This window comes from Haliotis rufescens, unplaced genomic scaffold (genome assembly GCF_023055435.1).
Source record: "Haliotis rufescens isolate VD_foot unplaced genomic scaffold, xgHalRufe1.0.p SCAF_1, whole genome shotgun sequence".
Taxonomy (NCBI): Eukaryota; Metazoa; Mollusca; class Gastropoda; order Lepetellida; family Haliotidae; genus Haliotis; species Haliotis rufescens.
In genome coordinates this window covers 57,993,892-58,015,873 of record NW_025963779.1, presented here as the reverse complement: position 1 = coordinate 58,015,873, position 21,982 = coordinate 57,993,892, and the positions used below count along the sequence as shown (strand labels likewise).

Sequence of the window (21,982 nt, the reverse complement as noted above, 5' to 3'; positions counted from 1 at the left end):
GAAAGTCCAGCCTGGTTTGGCAAGGGTAGAAACTGGACATTTATAATCAGTTTACTTCCTTGCCTTGGGAAGATGCCTCCATCTTGGTATCAAAATCTGTTAAACGAAAAATAAATTAAGTCTGGCCTTAATTAGTGTCTACACAAGTCAATTACTATTAGTATTAGGGTCATGGCATTCATGAACCTATCTTTAATCAAATGGAGTTACTGACTATAACATTGTTGCAGATAAAGTATTGTTTGCATGCAAAGATGCATCCAATCATTCATCACACCCTTCTATCTTCAGGGACCAGTGACCGTATCACTGAAAATAGAGATGATTGAACTGATTGTTATTTTGTTCTGTACAATATTGGATCAAATGTATGAGTAAGGGTGGCAGCTATAGGATGAATAGCTGGAAGTTGAACCTAATTAATATCTTGTAAAAGTCCTGTTCCCTGTATAACCTGTGTTACGTTCTGTCAGTATCACATTGCAAAATCCATTACAGTTTCAGCATGAGACAAGATCCTACCGATTCAACTCTATGTGTTTTAAGAGAGTTATGAACATGGAGCATAGGATTCCCATTATCTTGTTATTCCATAGCCAATACAGAAAACAGGTTGACATCATCATGAATATTCATGAGTCTAATATACAGGCATATACTATACAAGTAATAAGATGATGCATAACGTGTGTCCCTTGCTGTCACAACGGCTGGCACCCAGTATGTCTCTGTATACAGCAGCCTTCTACCGGGTCTTCTGTATAGATCTTCATCCTGGACTTCTGAATATATAGGTCTCCTGAAGGTCTTTTGCTCAGTTTTGTGTATAGGTCTTCTGTATGTCTTCAGTCTGATTTTCTGTAGGTATTCTGCAGGGACTTCTGTAAGTTGCCTGGTCTCCTATAGGTCTTCTTCCTGTTTGTCTGTAGCCCCTATCAGTCTGGTCTTCTGTAGGTCATCTCTCTGGTCTTATATAGGTCTTTAAGCTATACATAAATCTCTGGTCTACTGTAGGTCTTCATGCTGGTCTCCTGTGTAGGTCTTCTGTACATGTCTTCTGTGTAGGTCTTCTGTACATGTCTCCTGTGTAGGTCTTCTGTACATGTCTCCTGTGTAGGTCTTCTGTACATGTCTCCTGTGTAGGTCTTCTGTACATGTCTCCTGTGTAGGTCTTCTATACATGTCTCCTGTGTAGGTCTTCTGTACATGTCTCCTGTGTAGGTCTTCCGTACATGTCTCCTGTGTAGGTCTTCTGTACATGTCTCCTGTGTAGGTCTTCTGTACATGTCTCCTGTGTAGGTCTTCTGTACATGTCTCCTGTGTAGCTCTTCTGTACATGTCTCCTGTGTAGGTCTTCTGTACATGTCTCCTGTGTAGGTCTTCTGTACATGTCTCCTGTGTAGGTCTTCTGTACATGTCTCCTGTGTAGGTCTTCTGTACATGTCTCCTGTGTAGGTCTTCTGTACATGTCTCCTGTGTAGGTCTTCTGTACATGTTTCCTGTGTAGCTCTTCTGTACATGTCTCCTGTGTAGGTCTTCTATACATGTCTCCTGTGTAGGTCTTCTGTACATGTCTCCTGTGTAGGTCTTCCGTACATGTCTCCTGTGTAGGTCTTCTGTACATGTCTCCTGTGTAGGTCTTCTGTACATGTCTCCTGTGTAGGTCTTCTGTACATGTCTCCTGTGTAGCTCTTCTGTACATGTCTCCTGTGTAGGTCTTCTATACATGTCTCCTGTGTAGGTCTTCTGTACATGTCTTCTGTGTAGGTCTTCTGTACATGTCATCTGTGTAGGTCTTCCGTACATGTCTCCTGTGTAGGTCTTCTGTACATGTCTCCTGTGTAGGTCTTCTGTACATGTCTCCTGTGTAGGTCTTCTGTGTAGGACTTCTGTACATGTCTCCTGTGTAGGACTTCTGTACATGTCTCCTGTGTAGGACTTCTGTACATGTCTCCTGTGTAGGTCTTCTGTACATGTCTCCTGTGTAGGTCTTCCGTACATCTCTTCTGTGTAGGTCTTCTGTACATGTCTCCTGTGTAGGTCTTCTGTACATGTCTCCTGTGTAGGTCTTCTGTACATGTCTCCTGTGTAGGTCTTCTATACATGTCTCCTGTGTAGGTCTTCTGTACATGTCTCCTGTGTAGGTCTTCTGTACATGTCTCCTGTGTAGGTCTTCTGTACATGTCTCCTGTGTAGGTCTTCTGTACATGTCTCCTGTGTAGGTCTTCTGTACATGTCTCCTGTGTAGGTCTTCTGTACATGTCTCCTGTGTAGGTCTTCTGTACATGTCTCCTGTGTAGGTCTTCTGTACATGTCTTCAGTGTAGGTCTTCCGTACATGTCTTCAGTGTAGGTCTTCCGTACATGTCTCCTTTGTAGGTCTTCTGTACATGTCTCCTGTGTAGGTCTTCTGTACATGTCTCCTGTGTAGGTCTTCTGTACATGTCTCCTGTGTAGGTCTTCTGTACATGTCTCCTGTGTAGGTCTTCTGTGTAGGACTTCTGTACATGTCTCCTGTGTAGGTCTTCCGTACATCTCTTCTGTGTAGGTCTTCTGTACATGTCTCCTGTGTAGGTCTTCTGTACATGTCTCCTGTGTAGGTCTTCTGTACATGTCTCCTGTGTAGGTCTTCTATACATGTCTCCTGTGTAGGTCTTCTGTACATGTCTCCTGTGTAGGTCTTCTGTACATGTCTCCTGTGTAGGTCTTCTGTACATGTCTCCTGTGTAGGTCTTCTGTACATGTCTCCTGTGTAGGTCTTCTGTACATGTCTCCTGTGTAGCTCTTCTGTACATGTCTTCTGTGTAGGTCTTCTGTACATGTCTTCAGTGTAGGTCTTCTGTACATGTCTCCTGTGTAGGTCTTCTGTACATGTCTCCTGTGTAGGTCTTCTATACATGTCTCCTGTGTAGGTCTTCTGTACATGTCTCCTGTGTAGGTCTTCTGTACATGTCTCCTGTGTAGGTCTTCTGTACATGTCTCCTGTGTAGGTCTTCTGTACATGTCTCCTGTGTAGGTCTTCTGTACATGTCTCCTGTGTAGGTCTTCTGTACATGTCTCCTGTGTAGGTCTTCTGTACATGTCTTCTGTGTAGGTCTTCAGTGTAGGTCTTCTGTACATGTCTCCTGTGTAGGTCTTCTGTACATGTCTCCTGTGTAGGTCTTCCGTACATGTCTCCTGTGTAGGTCTTCCGTACATGTCTCCTGTGTAGGTCTTCTGTACATGTCTCCTGTGTAGGTCTTCTGTACATGTCTCCTGTGTAGGTCTTCTGTACATGTCTCCTGTGTAGGTCTTCCGTACATGTCTCCTGTGTAGGTCTTCCGTACATGTCTCCTGTGTAGGTCTTCCGTACATGTCTCCTGTGTAGGTCTTCTGTACATGTCTTCTGTGTAGGTCTTCTGTACATGTCTTCAGTGTAGGTCTTCTGTACATGTCTCCTGTGTAGGTCTTCTGTACATGTCTCCTGTGTAGGTCTTCTGTACATGTCTTCTGTGTAGGTCTTCTGTACATGTCTCCTGTGTAGGTCTTCCGTACATGTCTCCTGTGTAGGTCTTCCGTACATGTCTCCTGTGTAGGTCTTCATGGGCAACAAGATATAGTTTTTGTCATTTTCAATATTGTATATCATCAAATGTAGAATGTAGATCAATATGGCAAACAGAAATAAAAAGAATCATCGATGCAATGGGCAAGACACTTCAATCTTTCCATTTTACGTCTAGAAACTACAATAATTACTTTTCCCATGAAATTGCAAACGATGACATACAAGCTTTCCATTACCATCAATGTGCATCATGATTATTAAATGTGTGCATGTGACAGTTTTATGACCACATATCGTAAATGGTTTTCCAAACTTGAAAACTGTAATTGCCAAAACAGAAAAGAGTTTTACAACATAACCGTTTCTGTTCCTGATTTGTGATCGGGAAACAAAACATGAGAGACAGACAAATCTTGTGTCACAAACATCACTTTTGTGGGTGGACACCACAGGTCAAGAATAATGCTCCTTCCGACATATCAAGTAGAAGGTCAACAAACAGGCTACACTGTTTCAGAGATGCCTCCAGGTGCACAGTTGACCCCATCTAGTGGACAGTACTTGAGACACCTTTTTTCACTTTCTGTATCCTTTGGAGGGCAATGAGCTGGAGGGGATGAGAAAAGCTGCCACCTGTTCCCTAATTAGCCCAGAAACTGAAACAATAAGGCTGGACCCGGAGGACAACACGAGGAGTCAGGGGTCAAGACATGTGTGCTGACATCAGTTGATAGTTCAGAGGTTTCCCATCCATAGAAGGTGAAAGCCAGCTTTTAGTTTGTATTTCCTGAAAATATATGAATAGTCCTGGGTTTCACCTGACGCAAAACATTGCAATTGATTGGCATACATATTGAGAACTGATGCTAGAATTTACATTGACGTACTTATCGGGTTGAAGATGGTATGGATGGAATCATTAAATTTATCATCATTGTACATTGCATGCTATATATAACAGACTTTTCTACTCTGGTAAGAATTTCAAATAAAGTTCAGGGCATCAATTGTTGATTTTCTTCAATCGACCATTGAAATCGTCATCTATAACATTCTTAAGGCTTCTGGACAGGTGCAATGACATGACAGTAACATTTTTGGAAATAAAGTGAAATATTTTTTAACAGACCTAAAAATATTATTCATCCTGAATTCATGAAATTATTATTGAGGGTGCGCAGAACTTTAAAAAGGATGGAGGCAGGTATATCCCATAAATTGCTTTCCACCAAAAGACCATATGGTTACGGAAAGTGGCAGCTTTGATGACATCAAGGAACACTTCCATCATTACTTCAGACCAGAGGACTCTTCCACAGAGCCAACCGCCTCCATGGTCTAGAGGTAGAGCGTACGCCCAGAGAGCGCAAGGTCCGGGGCTCGATCCCCCGCCACGTCATACCGAAAGACTTTAAAAGATGGTACTTGTTGTTACCCTGTCTGGCGCTCGGCATTAAGGGGCTAAAACAAGGACTGGTCGGCTCGGAGTCAGTATACTGTGTCTGAGTGGGGTATTCATGTAAAACTGCGGCATGGTATCAATCGGCATCAGTCCGGACGAGTACAAGCAGCCACACAAACACACACACGTATATGCACGTCGCTATATAAGTACAATAATCTTGGACGCGACGTTAAACCCCATTTCACCTCACCTCCACAGAGCCATCTTAGCTCTACAACAGCAGTAACTGTCACATTTAACATAGGCATACGACTTTCATGGATCTATTTCACTTTGTTGAACGGGGCCTGTATCATTTATGTACCATATAGTGAATATTTGTTTTAAATCTATCCTTATTTTGTATCAATAGCTAGTTGATAAGGTGTTCTACTCAACTGTGACAAAGATACTCAAAGTTATGCACAAGAGTTTCATGCCCGACAAACTGTATACTTTACAGTACTTTATTTGCATATAGATGTACCCACCTGATCAAAATAGTGACCATCGTCAGATAATGATGCTTGTGCTCTAACTCAAGGAACTGTCCTGAAGCAAACTACAAACCTGCTCTGTATGTAATTCACACATTTACTTAGGGGCTTAAATAAGAAAAAGTCTGACTGATGTCCCTGTCAAGAGGAGTCAGTTTCAAAGTACAAAACTATAGATTCGTATCTGTAAAACTCTATGGAAGAGACACTGACAGATAAAGGGTCAAATCAAGATGTATCCTCCGAGTGACACAGTGGCAGATAGGAGGAAACATTGATCATGTTGTATGCACTTAATATATTGCACCAGATAACCCCAAGTCTCCACTGAAACTAACAACTCTTTACAATTTTTTACAGGGATAACCTTATTGGGTGAAGCGAGGTGAAATAATCTTGAACCTCCCATTCAAGATTATTACATTATATAGCAATGTGCATGCACGATTGTGTGGCTGCTTATACTAGTCGGGATTAATGCAGGTTTTATAGTGCTAGCCCACTGAGATACGATGCTGCAGTTTAACATGAATACCCCATTCAGAAACAGTATACCGACTCCAAGACAACCAGTCCTTGTTACATCCGCTGGCCCTGTTCTGTTTTCTCACAGCATGCCAGTTTAATGCGGGAGGAAAACCCAAATTGATGCAGGTCTTAGATATTTACCACTTTGATGAAATCCATGAGCATGGGTATTTTATGGATAAACCAAGAATCAAAACCATGATCATAGTTTGCTGGCATGCCCAAGGGACATAACTCCGTACAGTGAAGTAACACCACTGACAGTCAGGCCACCCTTGCCACCCTCCTCCTCTGAAACATTCCCAGTCACATTACCGGTAACATTCCCGGTAACATTCCCGGTAACATTTCTGCTGAGTGATCCATTGAGTAAATAGCTACCTCAGTGTTGGTACAGATTTGTCCTCAACAAATTCAAGGGCTTTTCAAGTCTTATTCAAGGCACTTTTATTCAAATTCAAGGCAAATAAAAAACACAAACAAGATGCAAACATTAATTATACATGTATATAAGTGCTGTGAAGTAATATAAAGGGAAGTAACTCATCCCGGATCACAAAAGCATTCATTCAGTAGAACACTGGCAATTCAAGAAATCATTATGCAAACAAAGTATACAAAATCAGCAAGTTTAAATTACTTGTTATCATACAGCATTCTTGAATATGTTTACGGACATTCACAAGCACATTTGAATTTCGTATTTGATGCATAGTTATAATTAAAGGTCTTTTTACATCATATTTATTTTCAAGGCAAATATCAGTTTAAGACCTATTCAAGACAAACTCTAAAATTCAAGGCATTTTCAAGCCCAGTGTGACCACCTGTACCTAACCTGCAATGTCGTTCACTACACAGCTGGCCAATAACATAGTGGTCAAAATGAAAACACACCTTCAGTATAATCATTTGACCTTTCTTGCTTGTTTTCAATAAAAACAAATCAAACCATTTGGGAAACCACATCTATGATCTATTTTCTTCGAATAATTTCAATCAAAAACAGTGCCCTATGGAATTGGTCAGGAGAATTCACTTAAGAATGTATTTAATGATATCAAACATCCCCTAATGACGTCAACCTGCCAATGATGCCAAAAGCAATCGGAGGACACACTCCCGTACACAATCGTCCACTTTGCCGGTAAGAGTCTTTGTAATGCCATAACCTATTACAGGGGTATATAAAGCTGGGATGATAATGTACACAGCCATGTCCATCACAGTGGCCTCGCTTTGTCTACCATTATTAAAGTCTCATGAGGGTGTCCCCGTTTCCATCCTAATTCATCACCTTGTCACGGTTATTACGTTATCAATGTTCTGAGGCAATCAACATGTCTGTATTCCATCATGGAAATTTAATTTCTGATACAACCCAGACCTTAATAACACATGGGATGTGTTAAAGTGTGACTTCTTCCAGGAGGGTGATACAGGAGGATTTTCATTGCTGTACATCGCTGGAGGTGTTCTGCCAAGTGACGGAATGAGTTTGAAACTCACACTGAAGAGCTATCAGTGCAGTGACATTTAGATATGTTAGTATGTAATATTAAATCAGAAATAAATTACAAGTGATTCTGTGGTATTTGATTGGCTAACCAAGCAAATATTTTTGCACATATGTTTCCATAAACCGAAAAAGACCTTAGGCCACACCCATTAACAAACTACTGTTTTCTGATTGGCTGATCATAGAATGGGCGGGGCTTGGGTTGCATTAATATGCTGAATTTCACCAATTTCATACTTTCTATCATTTTTGTGTGTGATAATGATTAAATAAGTATTGTATCTGTAGAGTATTGTTGATATAGTTATTTAAAAGAATTGACTTCAATATGTTTTTTCAGTTAATGGAGTACATGTAAAAAACGATGTGCACAATGTAAAAACTATTGAGGTAAATTCTTAAAAAGATGCAAATGATAAATGATCAACAATTTGGTGAAACTCATGAGGATGGCGCTACAACATCAAATACTATAGTCTTAAAATAGTGTGTGAATAAGTGAGTTGGGTTTAACAGCACTTTGAACAGCCATTTCAAGTAAATTACGTATCACTCTTTGGGGTCTGATGAGTGGAGGTGAGGTGAAATTGGGTTTAACGTTGTGTCCAAGATTATTGCACTTATATAGCGACGTGCATGTACGTTGTGTGTTTGTGTGGCTGCTTGTACTAGTCCGGACTGATGCCAATTTATAGTGCTAGCCCACTGAGATACCATGCCGCAGTTTAACATGAATACCCAACTCAGACACAGTATACTGACTCCGAGCCGACCAGTACTTGTTTTAGCCCCTTAATGCCGAGCGCCAGACAGGGTAACAACAGGTACCATCTTTTAATGCTTTTGGTATGACGCGGCCAGGGATCGAACCCCGGACCTTCCGCTCTCCAGGTGGACGCTCTACCACTAGACCACGGAGGCGGTCTTCTGATGAGTAGAAAAAAACTGAATTCATGAAGCAATGTCTAAAAACCAATCCAGACTCAGGTTTCAGTTTGAAAAGTTATGCTGCACAATCGAAAGTTTTGTCTGTTTTTCTCGGCATCATCAAAGTCAAAATGCATCCAGACAGTGTACTGTTTCTCTTCAATGTCTGCAACATGCGTGTTTAAAAGTGAAGTTCTGAGTTCAATTAACTCCCTGGTCTGGTACTGCAGTCTTTCATGTAGGAATCAAATCCACCTTAACCTCACCTATGCTGGAGTACTTGAGTACCGTAAATCCTTCTTTAAACGCCTGTCATGAATATACGCCAGGTCTGACAGATTTACGAAATGATTAAACGCCTGCCTCCAATAGATGTTGGATCAAAATTACTAAACACAGATTTTTCTTTAAGTACTCAGTAAAGTGAAATTAAAACAAAAGAGGCTATCTTACAAAAATTAAACCATATGTTCTATTCAAATTTAACTTTCTTCTTTATTGAAATTAAAAGTTTATTGTAATTAAAAAATATATTCGGGTGCTATGATATATATGGTAAAACCCATGAACACATATGGTGAAACCCATGAACACCTATGTGAAACCAATGAACACAGGGTGAAAACCAATGAACACATATGTGAAACCCATGAACACATATTGTGAAACCCATGAACACATCAGGTCAAACCTATGAACACATATGGTGTTGACCAACCAAGTATTATAAGCACAGCAAACCTGGGATTCAAAACCATTTCAGTTTGTTTTGGTACAATTGTTAGTTGCCATTTTCACAAACAAAATGATGAAATATGTTCAACAAGCAATGGACTTAAAACAGTTACCACCAACAGCAAGCATTTGACCAACAAGCACACAAATCTTGAAGCAAGAAAAGCAAGCAAAATTTATTTGTGTTTCCTTAGTGAAAGTATGGGGATAAAAGTAAAAATTTCAGTCAGCAAATTTCAGCATTAAAAAAAACACCATTGTACAGAAGTAACATGTCAGACCACTGGGCCACACATATCTGCCTGAGATGTGTTTCAAGTTCTGAGGTGTATGACTACTGGAGAGGTTTCACCCATGACTGTACCTAAAGAACATTTAGCGCCGCCTGATACATATCTTATCTTATCTAGGGCATTCCACATTTCTTACTCCATGAAACATGTAATATGAATTTTATTAAGACATGATAAATTTTATCCACAAAATCAAAACTGTATTAATGTATTGACATTGAAACAATTTAAATATCAATATTGTCCCTCCCAAAATGAGTATTCCAAGTTTCTCCTTTCCACTCTAGTCCTTACTTGATGTTGTTAAGCTCAACATTCAGATATACAATTGTCATTAAAAATATGTTCCACAAAAAATTAGAAAATTCAACATTGTAATGTTACTCTCTTGGTTTACTTCACCATATGAAGGTGGAAATATTTTTTTGGTGTATGTACATGTTTCAGTAGGGACTAAAACGCACACCGATGCAGTGGTCACTTAGCATTACACAACCCGCTAATTCTGAAATGAGGGCAATCTGGTCTGAAGGAAGTCCTCTCGTGCTATTCATAGATTGTTTTGCATAAGTAATGTTAGGAGCATGATAATATATATCTACATATTCAAATCAGAAACAGATATACCATAATTTGTTGAATGGACTGTATATGACTGTATATGATGTGACGAATCATCACACCTTGCCCTGCCGGTGTCAGAGGCACCTGGTTGAACGCTGTGAACTCAGGGACCGCTGTGAACCCTTTCAGGAGAATAGGTCAAAACTGTACTAGAAATGTCTACAATAAACCATTAAGTCATTCTCATGAGAATCAACCCATTCTTCGTGAAACATTCCCACCACCTGATCCACCTGTGACAAGAAGCAGCACTGTGGAACCAATTCAACATGGGTACGTTACTTCTGGTAATTACACAAGGTCAACCTCTCATTACCCTTCAGATTAAAACCCATCACATTTTGTTATCCTAACACTGGTTTAGCATGTATAAACAGGCTCCAGTCATGCCGGTGTAGTACTCCCGTCTATTAAGTCCATTACAGCAAAAGATATCTTCCAGCCAAGATGTGACAATATGACATTCAAGACTATTTACAGTGGAAATCCATGATAACGGGATACAGTTAGGCATGGCATAGCACCATGACTGATGGGGTCTTGGCCAACCATTTCGCTATGGAAGTGTAAGAAACTCAAGTTGGTACACATGTCTATAGAAAATCAATGGTATCTACATCTTCATCTACGTGATGTGGTGCAGGCTATCTTCCCTGACTGCCAGGAAGCCATGATCATATTCATCGGAAGCATTGGGCGCCAGGGTTATATTCCCGTCAAGGCTATCGAGTCAGGATAGTGACATATGTCCAGATGAAATGGACTTAAAAGTTTTACAAAGAGATAACTTTGAAGATGAGGATTCAAAGTGGGTACTTCCGAAACCAGACAGCCAGGCGACACTTTTTAAATTTTCGGCTACAGATCAATACAACAGAGCCAGAATATCAAAAAGAAATAATATTATTCATTCTATTTTTTCTTTATTTTTGACAGATAAGAAAAATAAAAACATACAACTTCAAAATGCAACAAAAAGGGATGTTCCTTTTTTCAAATAACAACTGATCTCATGCACTGCATTGTATCAGACTTCTGCAAACACCTCACACAGAGAATGTTTTAAGTACCTGTTACTGTAAAGAAAGCTTAGAAGCATCCTCTGCTTTAATTTGTTCAGATTTGGTTATGTTTTTGACCACAGTACTGATCGAAATCCATGAGCTTTAAAAATTCATTCAAGGCAGGCTTGTGTTTGTGAAGTGAGGTGTTTGCTCAAGTTTTACGTAATTTTGTTTCAATCCTTGTGCCATGGTCAAACATTTCCAAATTAACACATAAATATTTAGATACACAAATATGTTAGTAATGGTGACAAAACCCTTTCCATATTCATGAGAAATCTCTGCCAAAAGCAGAGTCAATTGTATGTTTCTGGCTAAATGAACATGAACATGTGTTTATGAATCACTAGGGGCGGTCGGGTAGCCAGGTGGTTAAAGCGTTCGCTCGTCACGCTGAAGACCCAGGTTCGATTCCCGACATGGGTACAGGTGTGAAGCCCATTTCTGGTGTCCCCCGCCGTGATATTGCAGGAATATTGCTAAAAGCGGCGTAAAAGCATACTCACTCACTCATTGTGAATCACTATCAAATATAGTGATAACACCAGGTGATCGCGAAAAGGTGAGCATGTCCTGCCCCACCGATGGCACCCATAACAAACACATGCAAAGGCAAGTCAGTTGTTAACCTCAAAGAACACGGAAACATATGGTACCAGTCAAAATAGGGAGTTGCATAAGATGTCAAACAAAAAACAAAAAATTAAAAACGTGGCCTTATGAAGATTGTTGCAACAACATTGGAAGCCTGAAGGCTGAAAACTGGCTAGTCAGTGTTGTGTCTTCGAAGACTGCACTACCAATCAAGGAAATGTGGAGTCAGTGCAGTCATCCATGACAAATGACAGCACATTTACTTGCAGAATAACGGTGTTCAGCATTTGTCTCAAGACTGGAACAAATTAAGGTTACCTCGATTAAGAAATATAGGCGTTAACTTTAGGCCTGATCAATATCTCACTGACAGGCAGGATGTATATCATGCCTCACTGAATCATTTCATTCTAGATGATCATAAAACGAGGAGTACCTCATTCAGGATTATTCAAAACACAAGTGAGAAGGATGTGAAGTATTGATACTGCATGTGAGTTGGTGATGGTGATTTGTCACACAATGTTATTCTCTACTGTGACAAAACAATGATATGTCACACATTCTCATTCTACATTGTGAGATCACAATGTAATATCATTCTCCACTGTGACATCAAACCTAACACATGTCAAGCAGCCATTCATCACTGTCATGACACTGCTATCATTGTTAAGCAATGTCATTCTTCACAGACTCTTCTAGGGCTGTGATGGGTAACTCGGGTACTCGGGTCGGGTGGGAGGAGGAACTAGCCGGACCCCTGGTTAGTCATGTGATATATTGTTTAGGCAAAACTAATCTAGAATTCCATGGTTACACTATAAGTCATTTATGTTCACATTTATTTCTGACTATGCACGCATTCCTTCTGACTTTCATCTGTTTGAATGAAGATAAAACTTCAGTCAACTTCAATGCAAGCATGACCAGATTGGTTTATGTGTGTATCTAAATACATTTTACCAGGGCTACTGTCAAAGTATTCCCAATCTGACAATTTGTACCTATCTCTTGAGACCTACAGTGGGTATCCGGGTAGGGGGATGGGTACCTGGGTAGGGGGATGGGTATCCGGGTAGGGGGATGGGTGCCTGGGTAGTAAATTTGGATTCGTCCCAGCCCTAGACTCTTCACATCGGAATGCAATACCATTGGTGACATCCCCATGATGCACCAAGCCATGTTTCCAGGCACCAGACATATAAACACAAATTGTTACACTGCTTACTGACATTGATCAACAGCATTCAACCAATTGTAGCATCACAGGCATTGATCAACATTATTCAACCAATTGTAGCATCACTGACATTGATCAACATCATTCAACCAATTGTAGCATCACAGGCATTGATCAACATTATTCAACCAATTGTAACATCACAGACATTGATCAACCTCATTCAACCAATTGTTACATCACAGACATTGATCAACAGCATTCAACCAACTGTTACACTGCACACTAACATTGATCAACATCATTCAACCAATTGTAGCATCACAGGCATTGACCAACATTATTCAACCAATTGTTACATCACAGACATTGATCAACATCATTCAACCAATTGTTACATCATGGAAATTGATCAACCTCATTCAACCAATTGTTACCTTACACACAGACATTGATCAACATCATTCAACCAACTGTTACATCATGGAAATTGATCAACCTCATTCAACCAATTGTTACATCACTGACATTGATCAACAGCATTCAACCAACTGTTACACTGCACACTAACATTGATCAACATCATTCAACCAATTAGAACACTGCACACAGACATTGACCAAATCATTCAACCAATTGTTACATCATAGAAATTGTTCAACCTCATTCAACCAATTGTTACATTACACACAGACATTGATCAACATCATTCAACCAATTGTTAAATTACACACTTTTAATATTTGCACCTGTGCATTCCACACTGACTGGTTAATTAACATTTCATCATGTGCTCCCCCATCATGAGATTAGTGGAACATTTTTAAAAGCAGCATAAAACCAAACTCACTCGCTCATGTCCTCCAAATATATTCGCAATGTTCCAGCAAAATCATGGTGGGGGTCACCAGACATGGGCTTCACACATTGTACCCATGTGGGGAATCGAACCTGGGTTTTAGGGGAAACGAGCAAAAGTTTTAACCACTCGGCTATCCCACCGCCCCCTCTAAGTGACTGGAAGTCAGTCACATCACATATTCATTGTGAAGAACTATGAAATAATATCATCCAATGTTCATCTCATTGGGGATAAACATGGAGAAGAATATTTAACAGTGCCATATTTGGTTCAATCTGGCTAATTTCATTTTTTTTACATGTTTTTATACATGTCAATGGATAGATATATCATGTTGTAATTACAGGGTGAATTGCATTATATAAAACTACATATTATTGTTAAGAAATCAAAGGATATACCAAGCTGTTATAATAAATATTGAAGGTCATCATTTTTAAGATACTTCTTGAAACCCATTAAGTTTGAACAAAGAAGGTCACATAGGCCATTTACAAAGAAAAGATTTCATTGTGTTATTCTTTTTTGCCAAGAATGTTTCAACCAAATGTTTTTTCCTTCTTAATACTAGAAATATAGACGTATCTTTTACTTGAAATAGGGGCAGTCGGGTAGCCTAGTGGTTAAAGCGTTCGCTCGTCACGCCGAAGACCCGGGTTCTATTCCCGACATGGGTACAACGTGTGCAGCCTATTTCTGGTGTCCCCCGCCGTGATATTACTGGAATATTGCTAAAACCGGCATAAAACCATACTCACTCACTCACTTGAAATAATGATATGATTAATTATGTTAGAGTTAACTTGCAATATGTTCAACATTCTTGATAAGAAACCCATGTAATAATTCCCAACCCAAATAGACACAACAATACGCCATGATAATACCATTGCCACACCCCAATGTTTTGCTTGGGTCAAGTTATGTTTCAAACCAGACAACTTGCTTGATGTTCTGCAAGAAAAGCTACACAAATGCAAATCATATGAACTTTTTAGTTACATATGGTGATATTTTTATAGTGAATTCATGTCGTCTAGATAAATGCCACTAAAACTTCAGAAACAAAAACGTCTTCTCCATGTCTCTTGGACGCCATCAGAACAATGACACTTCCTTCCCATGATTGAGAATGCAACGCTTATGATGAGACAACATGAATGATATATGTTTGAGAGAAGGGCAAAATTACTTTAATTCTGCAGCATATTGTCTCCAATGAGAAGACAACACAAGACTACATGTATCAAATACACAAAGATGTATGACATGAATTGATACCGCAACAAGAATTGATAATGCAATTGCATATCATCTTTTACTAAGACATGTGGGCTCACAATAATTACATGCAAATCATGTTTTGAAACCTTTTAATATGGATCCAACAATACATGTAACATGAAGGAGGGGATAGGTGAGCTGGCATTTTCATGAAACTTTGAGCAGTTTTTAAGTGATATTCTGCATCGGGAGGAGAGCTGAGAAGTGATGCAGGTTGTGGATCATGCAGATGTTTACTACTTAGTGAAACCATGGGCCATAAACAGCTGATCCTGGAATTAAAAAGGGAGGCAACTCTGCATACTTAATTTTAACCCATGACTGAACGAATATTAATGGCCTCTACTAAACGAGTGTGTGCGTGATTTAGGTTTACTCACTTTGAACACCACTAAGAAAGCACAAGTGATGCAGGCCAATGAGTAAGTGGGTTGTGTTTAACTCCGCTTTGAACAGAATTCCAGTTATATCATGGTGTGTCAGCGTAATGTAGGAGGAAAGCCCGATGTGATGCACGTCTCAGCCATATACCACTTTGGTGAAACCCACGAGCACGGGTATGGTGCTGACAAACCTAGAAACATAATCGGGGGCAACCAGAATTCTAACCCACAATCATAGATTCCTGGCATGCCCAAGGGATGCAACTCTGCATAGTGAATTGCAGCGTCTTGGATTACTGAGCAGCTCATGCCCTCATAGGTCTTAGATGTTCATCACATTGGTGAAACCAACTGGTACGAGCATGGCGTAGGCAAACCTTGTAACATAATCAGGGCAATTGTGGGATTCAAACCGATAATCAAAGTTATTTGGCACGCCTAAGGGATGCAACTCTGCAGAGCGAATGCAGCCCCTTAAATGACAGGGCCACCTGAGCCCCTCACCCCTAATAAATCTACCAAGTGAAACTTATGGGACAATTACAGTGAAGTCCCGTTAATCTGACATGGTTGGTTGAATATGATTATGTCGGATTAACAAGTATGAAATACGAAATTAAGAAGTATAAACGTTCCTGATCAAAAATCAGACAACTATATGATAGATAACGATACAAACTTGTAATAAAAAAATGAAAAATGAAATATTGAAACTCATATTGTTATGTTACATTGTTAACGGAATATGTTTTCTAATCATGCAACCTCTAAAGCTTTACACAAAACAACTGTTACAGACTTTATGACATTCAAAATACTTTAAAAAACATAGCCTAGAATGGAAGCCGCCAGTTTGAAACTGGTACCGCAAAGCTAAAGAAAACAGCTTTCTTAGTGGCGACTGTTAACTTGGTCGGTAGGTCATAGTTCGCGAAAGGTTGTGCTGACGTGACCTGTAATAGGATGTCCTTTGCAATAGCGACAACTTGTATCTGATTTAATGAGATTGAGGTAATCTAAGCATGTGAGTAATCCTGTGTTCTTTATTTAAAGCATTATTGTTTATTGTTAAGTAAGTTTATCCCTGCACCTGCCAGCAGACTCGTCTCGCATCAAAACACGGGCTGTGTACTCGCAGGCAGATGACCACAGAGTACGCTGATGACTGTGTCGGATTAACGAGACTGATTAATGAGTGATTTCAGCAATTTGTTAGAGATTAGGTGTGTCAGAGTCGGAGTGCGATACTGTCAGATAAACAGGTCTAAATAGCACTGATTTAATCGGTTCCCATCATTAGTGTCGGATAAAGCCAATTGTCGGATTAACGAGTGTTGGATTAACGAGACTTGACTGTATATACATTTCAGGTAATATGGAGAAGGGCATCGGATCCAAACCCTGTGACAATAGGGGAACAAGTTTATGTTGGAAATCCACGATATTCCCTCCAACAACTTAAAGAAAAAGGGGAATGGAACCTGATCATAAAGAATGTGGTGCCGGAAGATTCCGGGGTGTATGAGTGCCAGGTGAGCAGCAGGAAGAAGATTATCTGGCACATCCTCCTGCGAGTAAACGGTAAGCGCCGACTATGTACATGGATGTCAAATAGTTACAAATACATGTGATATGATTATCTGGCACATCCTCCTGCGAGTAAACGGTAAGCGCCAACTGTGAACATGGATGTCAAATAGTTACAAATACATGTGATATGATTATCTTGTACATCCTCCTGCGAGTAAACGGTAAGCGCCGACTGTGTACATGGATGTCAAATAGTTACAAATACATGTGATATGATTATCTTGTACATCCTCCTGCGAGTAAACAGTAAGCGCCGACTGTGTACATGGATGTCAAATAGTTACAAATACATTTAATATGATTATCTTGTACATCCTCCTGCAAGTAAACAGTAAGCGCCGACTGTGTACATGGATGTCGAATAGTTACAAATACATTTAATATGATTATCTTGTACATCCTCCTGCAAGTAAACAGTAAGCGCCGACTGTGAACATGGATGTCGAATAGTTACATATACATGTAATATGGAACTTAAGTTCAACAAGAAATATGTTTACAATTTGATAAAACTGAATACCGTTCTTAAAGAGTAATGAGACAACTTTAGGGGTTGAGATGATATGCTGAGAGAAGTTTGAATTGATATGATTGGAGAGATTTGAGATAAAATCCTCAGATGTTTGATAATATACTTAGGAAGAGCAGGGATGATATTCCTTAGAAAGTATCCTCACAGAGATAGTATCCTCACAGAGGGTAGCAATTATATCCTCAGAGAGGGTTGATAAACTATGTACTTCAGGATGAGATAATGTACTTCAGGATGAGATAATGTACTTCAGGATGAGATAATGTACTTCAGGATGAGATTATGTACTTCAGGATGAGATTATGTACTTCAGGATGAGATAATGTACTTCAGGATGAGATAATGTACTTCAGGATGTGATAATGTGCTTCAGGATGTGATAATGTGCTTCAGGATGAGATAATGTACTTCAGGATGAGATAATGTACTTCAGGATGAGATAATGTACTTAAGGACGATGAGATAATTAAGTGTGGGACAAGTCATATATCAGAGGGTACTTTCCTGACTGAAGGGATGCCTCAGGTTGACGGATAGGATCATTCTCGATCAGTAAATCAAACTGTACACAGGGTACAAAATAATACACAAGTCATACCCTGATTTCCGTTGCCTTATCGTTTTGTACCTAGACTACAGTGTGTGAGTGATTACCTATTTTGGAAATCTTGTGATATTCAATGACGTAGATGTTGCCACAATCATGTAATCAACAGCTACATGCTTGGACCTACTATCAAGTCCTTTTTTGACGAAATCAAAATCAGGGTATGCTTAGTTATGGTCTGTGTACAACCTGATACAGCAATGGAAATCTGGGTACAACTTGATCTATTGTTTTGTACCCAAGGAACATATCGATGGTAAACTGACCTGATCAGTTTTACTGCCTCCCTCAAATCCCCTCCCTCCCCAGCCTGATGACAATCACAGCTCCACACACCACCCAGCTTAATGACAATCACATCTCCACACACCACATAGCCTAATGACAATCACAACTCCACACACCACCCAGCTTAATGACAATCACAGCTCCATACACCACCCAGCTTAATGACAATCACAGCTCCACACACCACCCAGCTTAATGACAATCACAACTCCACACACCACATAGCCTAATGACAATCACAACTCCACACACCACCCAGCTTAATGACAATCACAACTCCACACACCACATAGCCTAATGACAATCACAACTCCACACACCACCCAGCTTAATGACAATCACAGCTCCATACACCACCCAGCTTAATGACAATCACAATTCCACACACCACCCAGCTTAATGACAATCACAACTCCACACACCACCCAGCTTAATGACAACCACAACTCCACACACCACATAGCCTAATGACAATCACAACTCCACACACCACCCAGCTTAATGACAATCACAGCTCCATACACCACCCAGCTTAATGACAATCACAATTCCACACACCACCCAGCTTAATGACAATCACAGCTCCACACACCACCCAGCTTAATGACAATCACAACTCCACACACCACCCAGCTTAATGACAATCACAACTCCACACACCACCCAGCTAAATGACAATCACAGCTCCACACCACCCAGCTTAATGACAATCACAATTCCACACACCACCCAGCTTAATGACAATCACAGCTCCACACACCACCCAGCCTGACGGCAATCACAGCTCCACACACCACATAGCCTAATGACAATAACAACTCCACACACCACCCAGCTTAATGACAATCACAACTCCACACACCACACAGCTTATTGACAACCACAGCTCCACACACCACCCAGCGTAATGTCAATCACAACTCCACACACCACATAGCTTAATGACAATCACAGCTCCACACACCACCCAGCTTAATGACAATCACAACTCCACACACCACCCAGCTTAATGACAATCACAACTCCACACACCACATAGCCTAATGACAATCACAGCTCCACACACCACCAAGCCTAATGACAACCACAACTCCCAACACCACCCAGCGTAATGTCAATCACAACTCCACACACCACCCAGCCTAATGACAACCACAACTCTACACACCACCCAGCTTAATGACAATCACATATCCACATACCTACCAGGCTAATGACAATCACAGCTCCACACACCACCCAGGCTTATGACAATCACAGTTCCTCACACCACCCAAACTAATGACAAATCACAACTCCACACACAACCCCATCCTAAATGAGTCACAGCCTAAAGTGTCCACACACCATCCCACCCAGTGAGTAAGTATGGTTTTACGCCTCTTTTTGCAATATTCAAACAATATCATGACAGGGAACACCAGAAAATGGGCTTCACACATTGTAAGCATGTGGGGATTCGAAACCAGGTCTTCGGCGTGACGAACCAACGCTTTAACCACCAGGTAACCCCATCACCCCCAACCCCACCCAAATAAAAAGTCACAAATCCAAACAAATCCAAGATAATGATTAACAGTCACAACTCGATCCACACCATTCCAGCCTCATGGCAGTAACAAGTCCTGGGGTAAAAAACACACCACCTAAACCCTATCCCAATCACAGCTTGAAATGCCAGCCAAACCTATGCCAATAACATCTCCAGCACATTTCACAAAATACTTTAATGTTGTCTCATGAGTGCGATCGAGATGAGATCAGACCTGAAGTTTGTCCCCGACTTGTCCCGATGAAAATGACGGGTCCCACGACTCAGAGAGTGACAAGAACCAAAGACGATCATCGTTACAACAGAGTGTATGTGTGACAACTGTTTATGTGTCAGATACATGATTAAGTACTATGGTGTAACATTTATAGAAAAACAAATATTCATTTCACCAAGAAAACTTTCCCAGGTAACATCTGAACCAGCAATAGCTTTATCTACAAACTTGTAGGTAATCAAACTATAACTGTTTAATTTTGAATTCCCAAAATAATACTTATAATTGCTATCTGTAGTTAAAAATTCCTATGTATAAACACCTTAGCCTAATTTCATGAAGGGATATTCGGGCTATGACTGTTGTTAGCATGATGGAGTTACAACCGTCGTAGAACGACAATGCTTTATGAAACTAGACCTGGTTGTAATAAGGAAACACCATATTAGATGTGTAACAAAACAATGTGACAGACATTAGCACATAATTTGAATTTTATTTTGCTTGCTAGCTTCGACCAATCCACAGAGGGTAAACTCTGAGTACTTCAAGAATGGTAGAGGTATAGTTGTTATCTCCCCTTTTTTCTCTATTACCCAGTTATCTCCCCTGATCGCTACTGCTGTTTGTGTTGTCCCTTTGGGCCTTAACCTCTAACCTCCATGCTCAGCCTGCAGAAACATACCACCACTCTCTTGCAGCATGGACTGTCAGTATTTCACTGTTACATGTTCAATAATCACACTAGTCTATCAATACTCTAGATGTATGGCAAAAGTCTTTCAGGAAGAAAAGTACATTAACACATCAGATTTATCAGATGACATGTTTTTAGATTTCAATATTGTTTTATAAGGACATTTTAAATCATGAAATCTTACATGGGTTTCATGAAATGTCATTAACATCCGCCCATAAGTTTAAAGTGTTTTATTATAATATAAAATCATTATGAAGCCTTTGTCAGTTTCTTTTAAAAAAAAGGTGCTTTGTGTCACTTAAGCACAAGCATTAGTGATGACTTACTGCAAGACTTTTGCCAAAAATAATATTTATGTATTTTGAAGCCATAGTCTGTACACGATTCCAGTTGTACACATAGAGTTCACAATTTGCTGAATATATTTATGCATATGAAGTAGTACATTTTTATTACCTTTGTTCAAACTCTTTTAATGTTTCTGTTCATTCATGTGTAATTTAAGAATTATTGCCCTTACGTTTTTCTGCTGACTGATAACTTGTGTATCTCCTTGAGTATATTTTCCAGTAACATAATTTCAATAAAGTAATTAAATCAAACAATTTCAATATAATGAATAGCCTAGGAAAATGTACATCAAGTGACAATGATCTTTGAAGTATGTATCATGATTGTATAAACACACAAAAGCATCATCATCCTCTGTGTGCAAGGAACCGTGCCTAAATACCTCCTGACATTCAAATTCTACCCATTTAAAAAAGTTGATGAATATTTTAAAGTGATGGTCTTTTCATTAAGAACCTCTTGAAATAACTTTCTATAGAACCAAATTTTTTGGATTTTACAAAAATGGAAAATCAAATTGATTGGTCACATCCTATGCAAAATCAAGAATTGTGTTTGTAATGTAGCGTTATTCAGGGTTTGTAAGAGGCATGTGACTGCAATACCCTTGTTTACAGAGGATGATATCAGTATAATATTGATGGTTGAAGCACTTGTTATCT

At 39.8% G+C, this 21,982-nt stretch overlaps 1 protein-coding gene across 1 annotated transcript in view; it reads left to right on the top strand.

Moving 5' to 3' along the window:
* LOC124131478 overlaps window positions 1–21,982 on the top strand; it is a 102,486-nt gene that overhangs the window by 64,904 nt on the left and 15,600 nt on the right. The window contains exons 4-5 of the mRNA XM_048380720.1: window positions 16,854–17,064; window positions 20,781–20,831. Of these exons, the coding sequence (XP_048236677.1) occupies window positions 16,854–17,064; window positions 20,781–20,831 (262 nt within the window). The remainder of the gene's footprint in view (window positions 1–16,853; window positions 17,065–20,780; window positions 20,832–21,982) is intronic.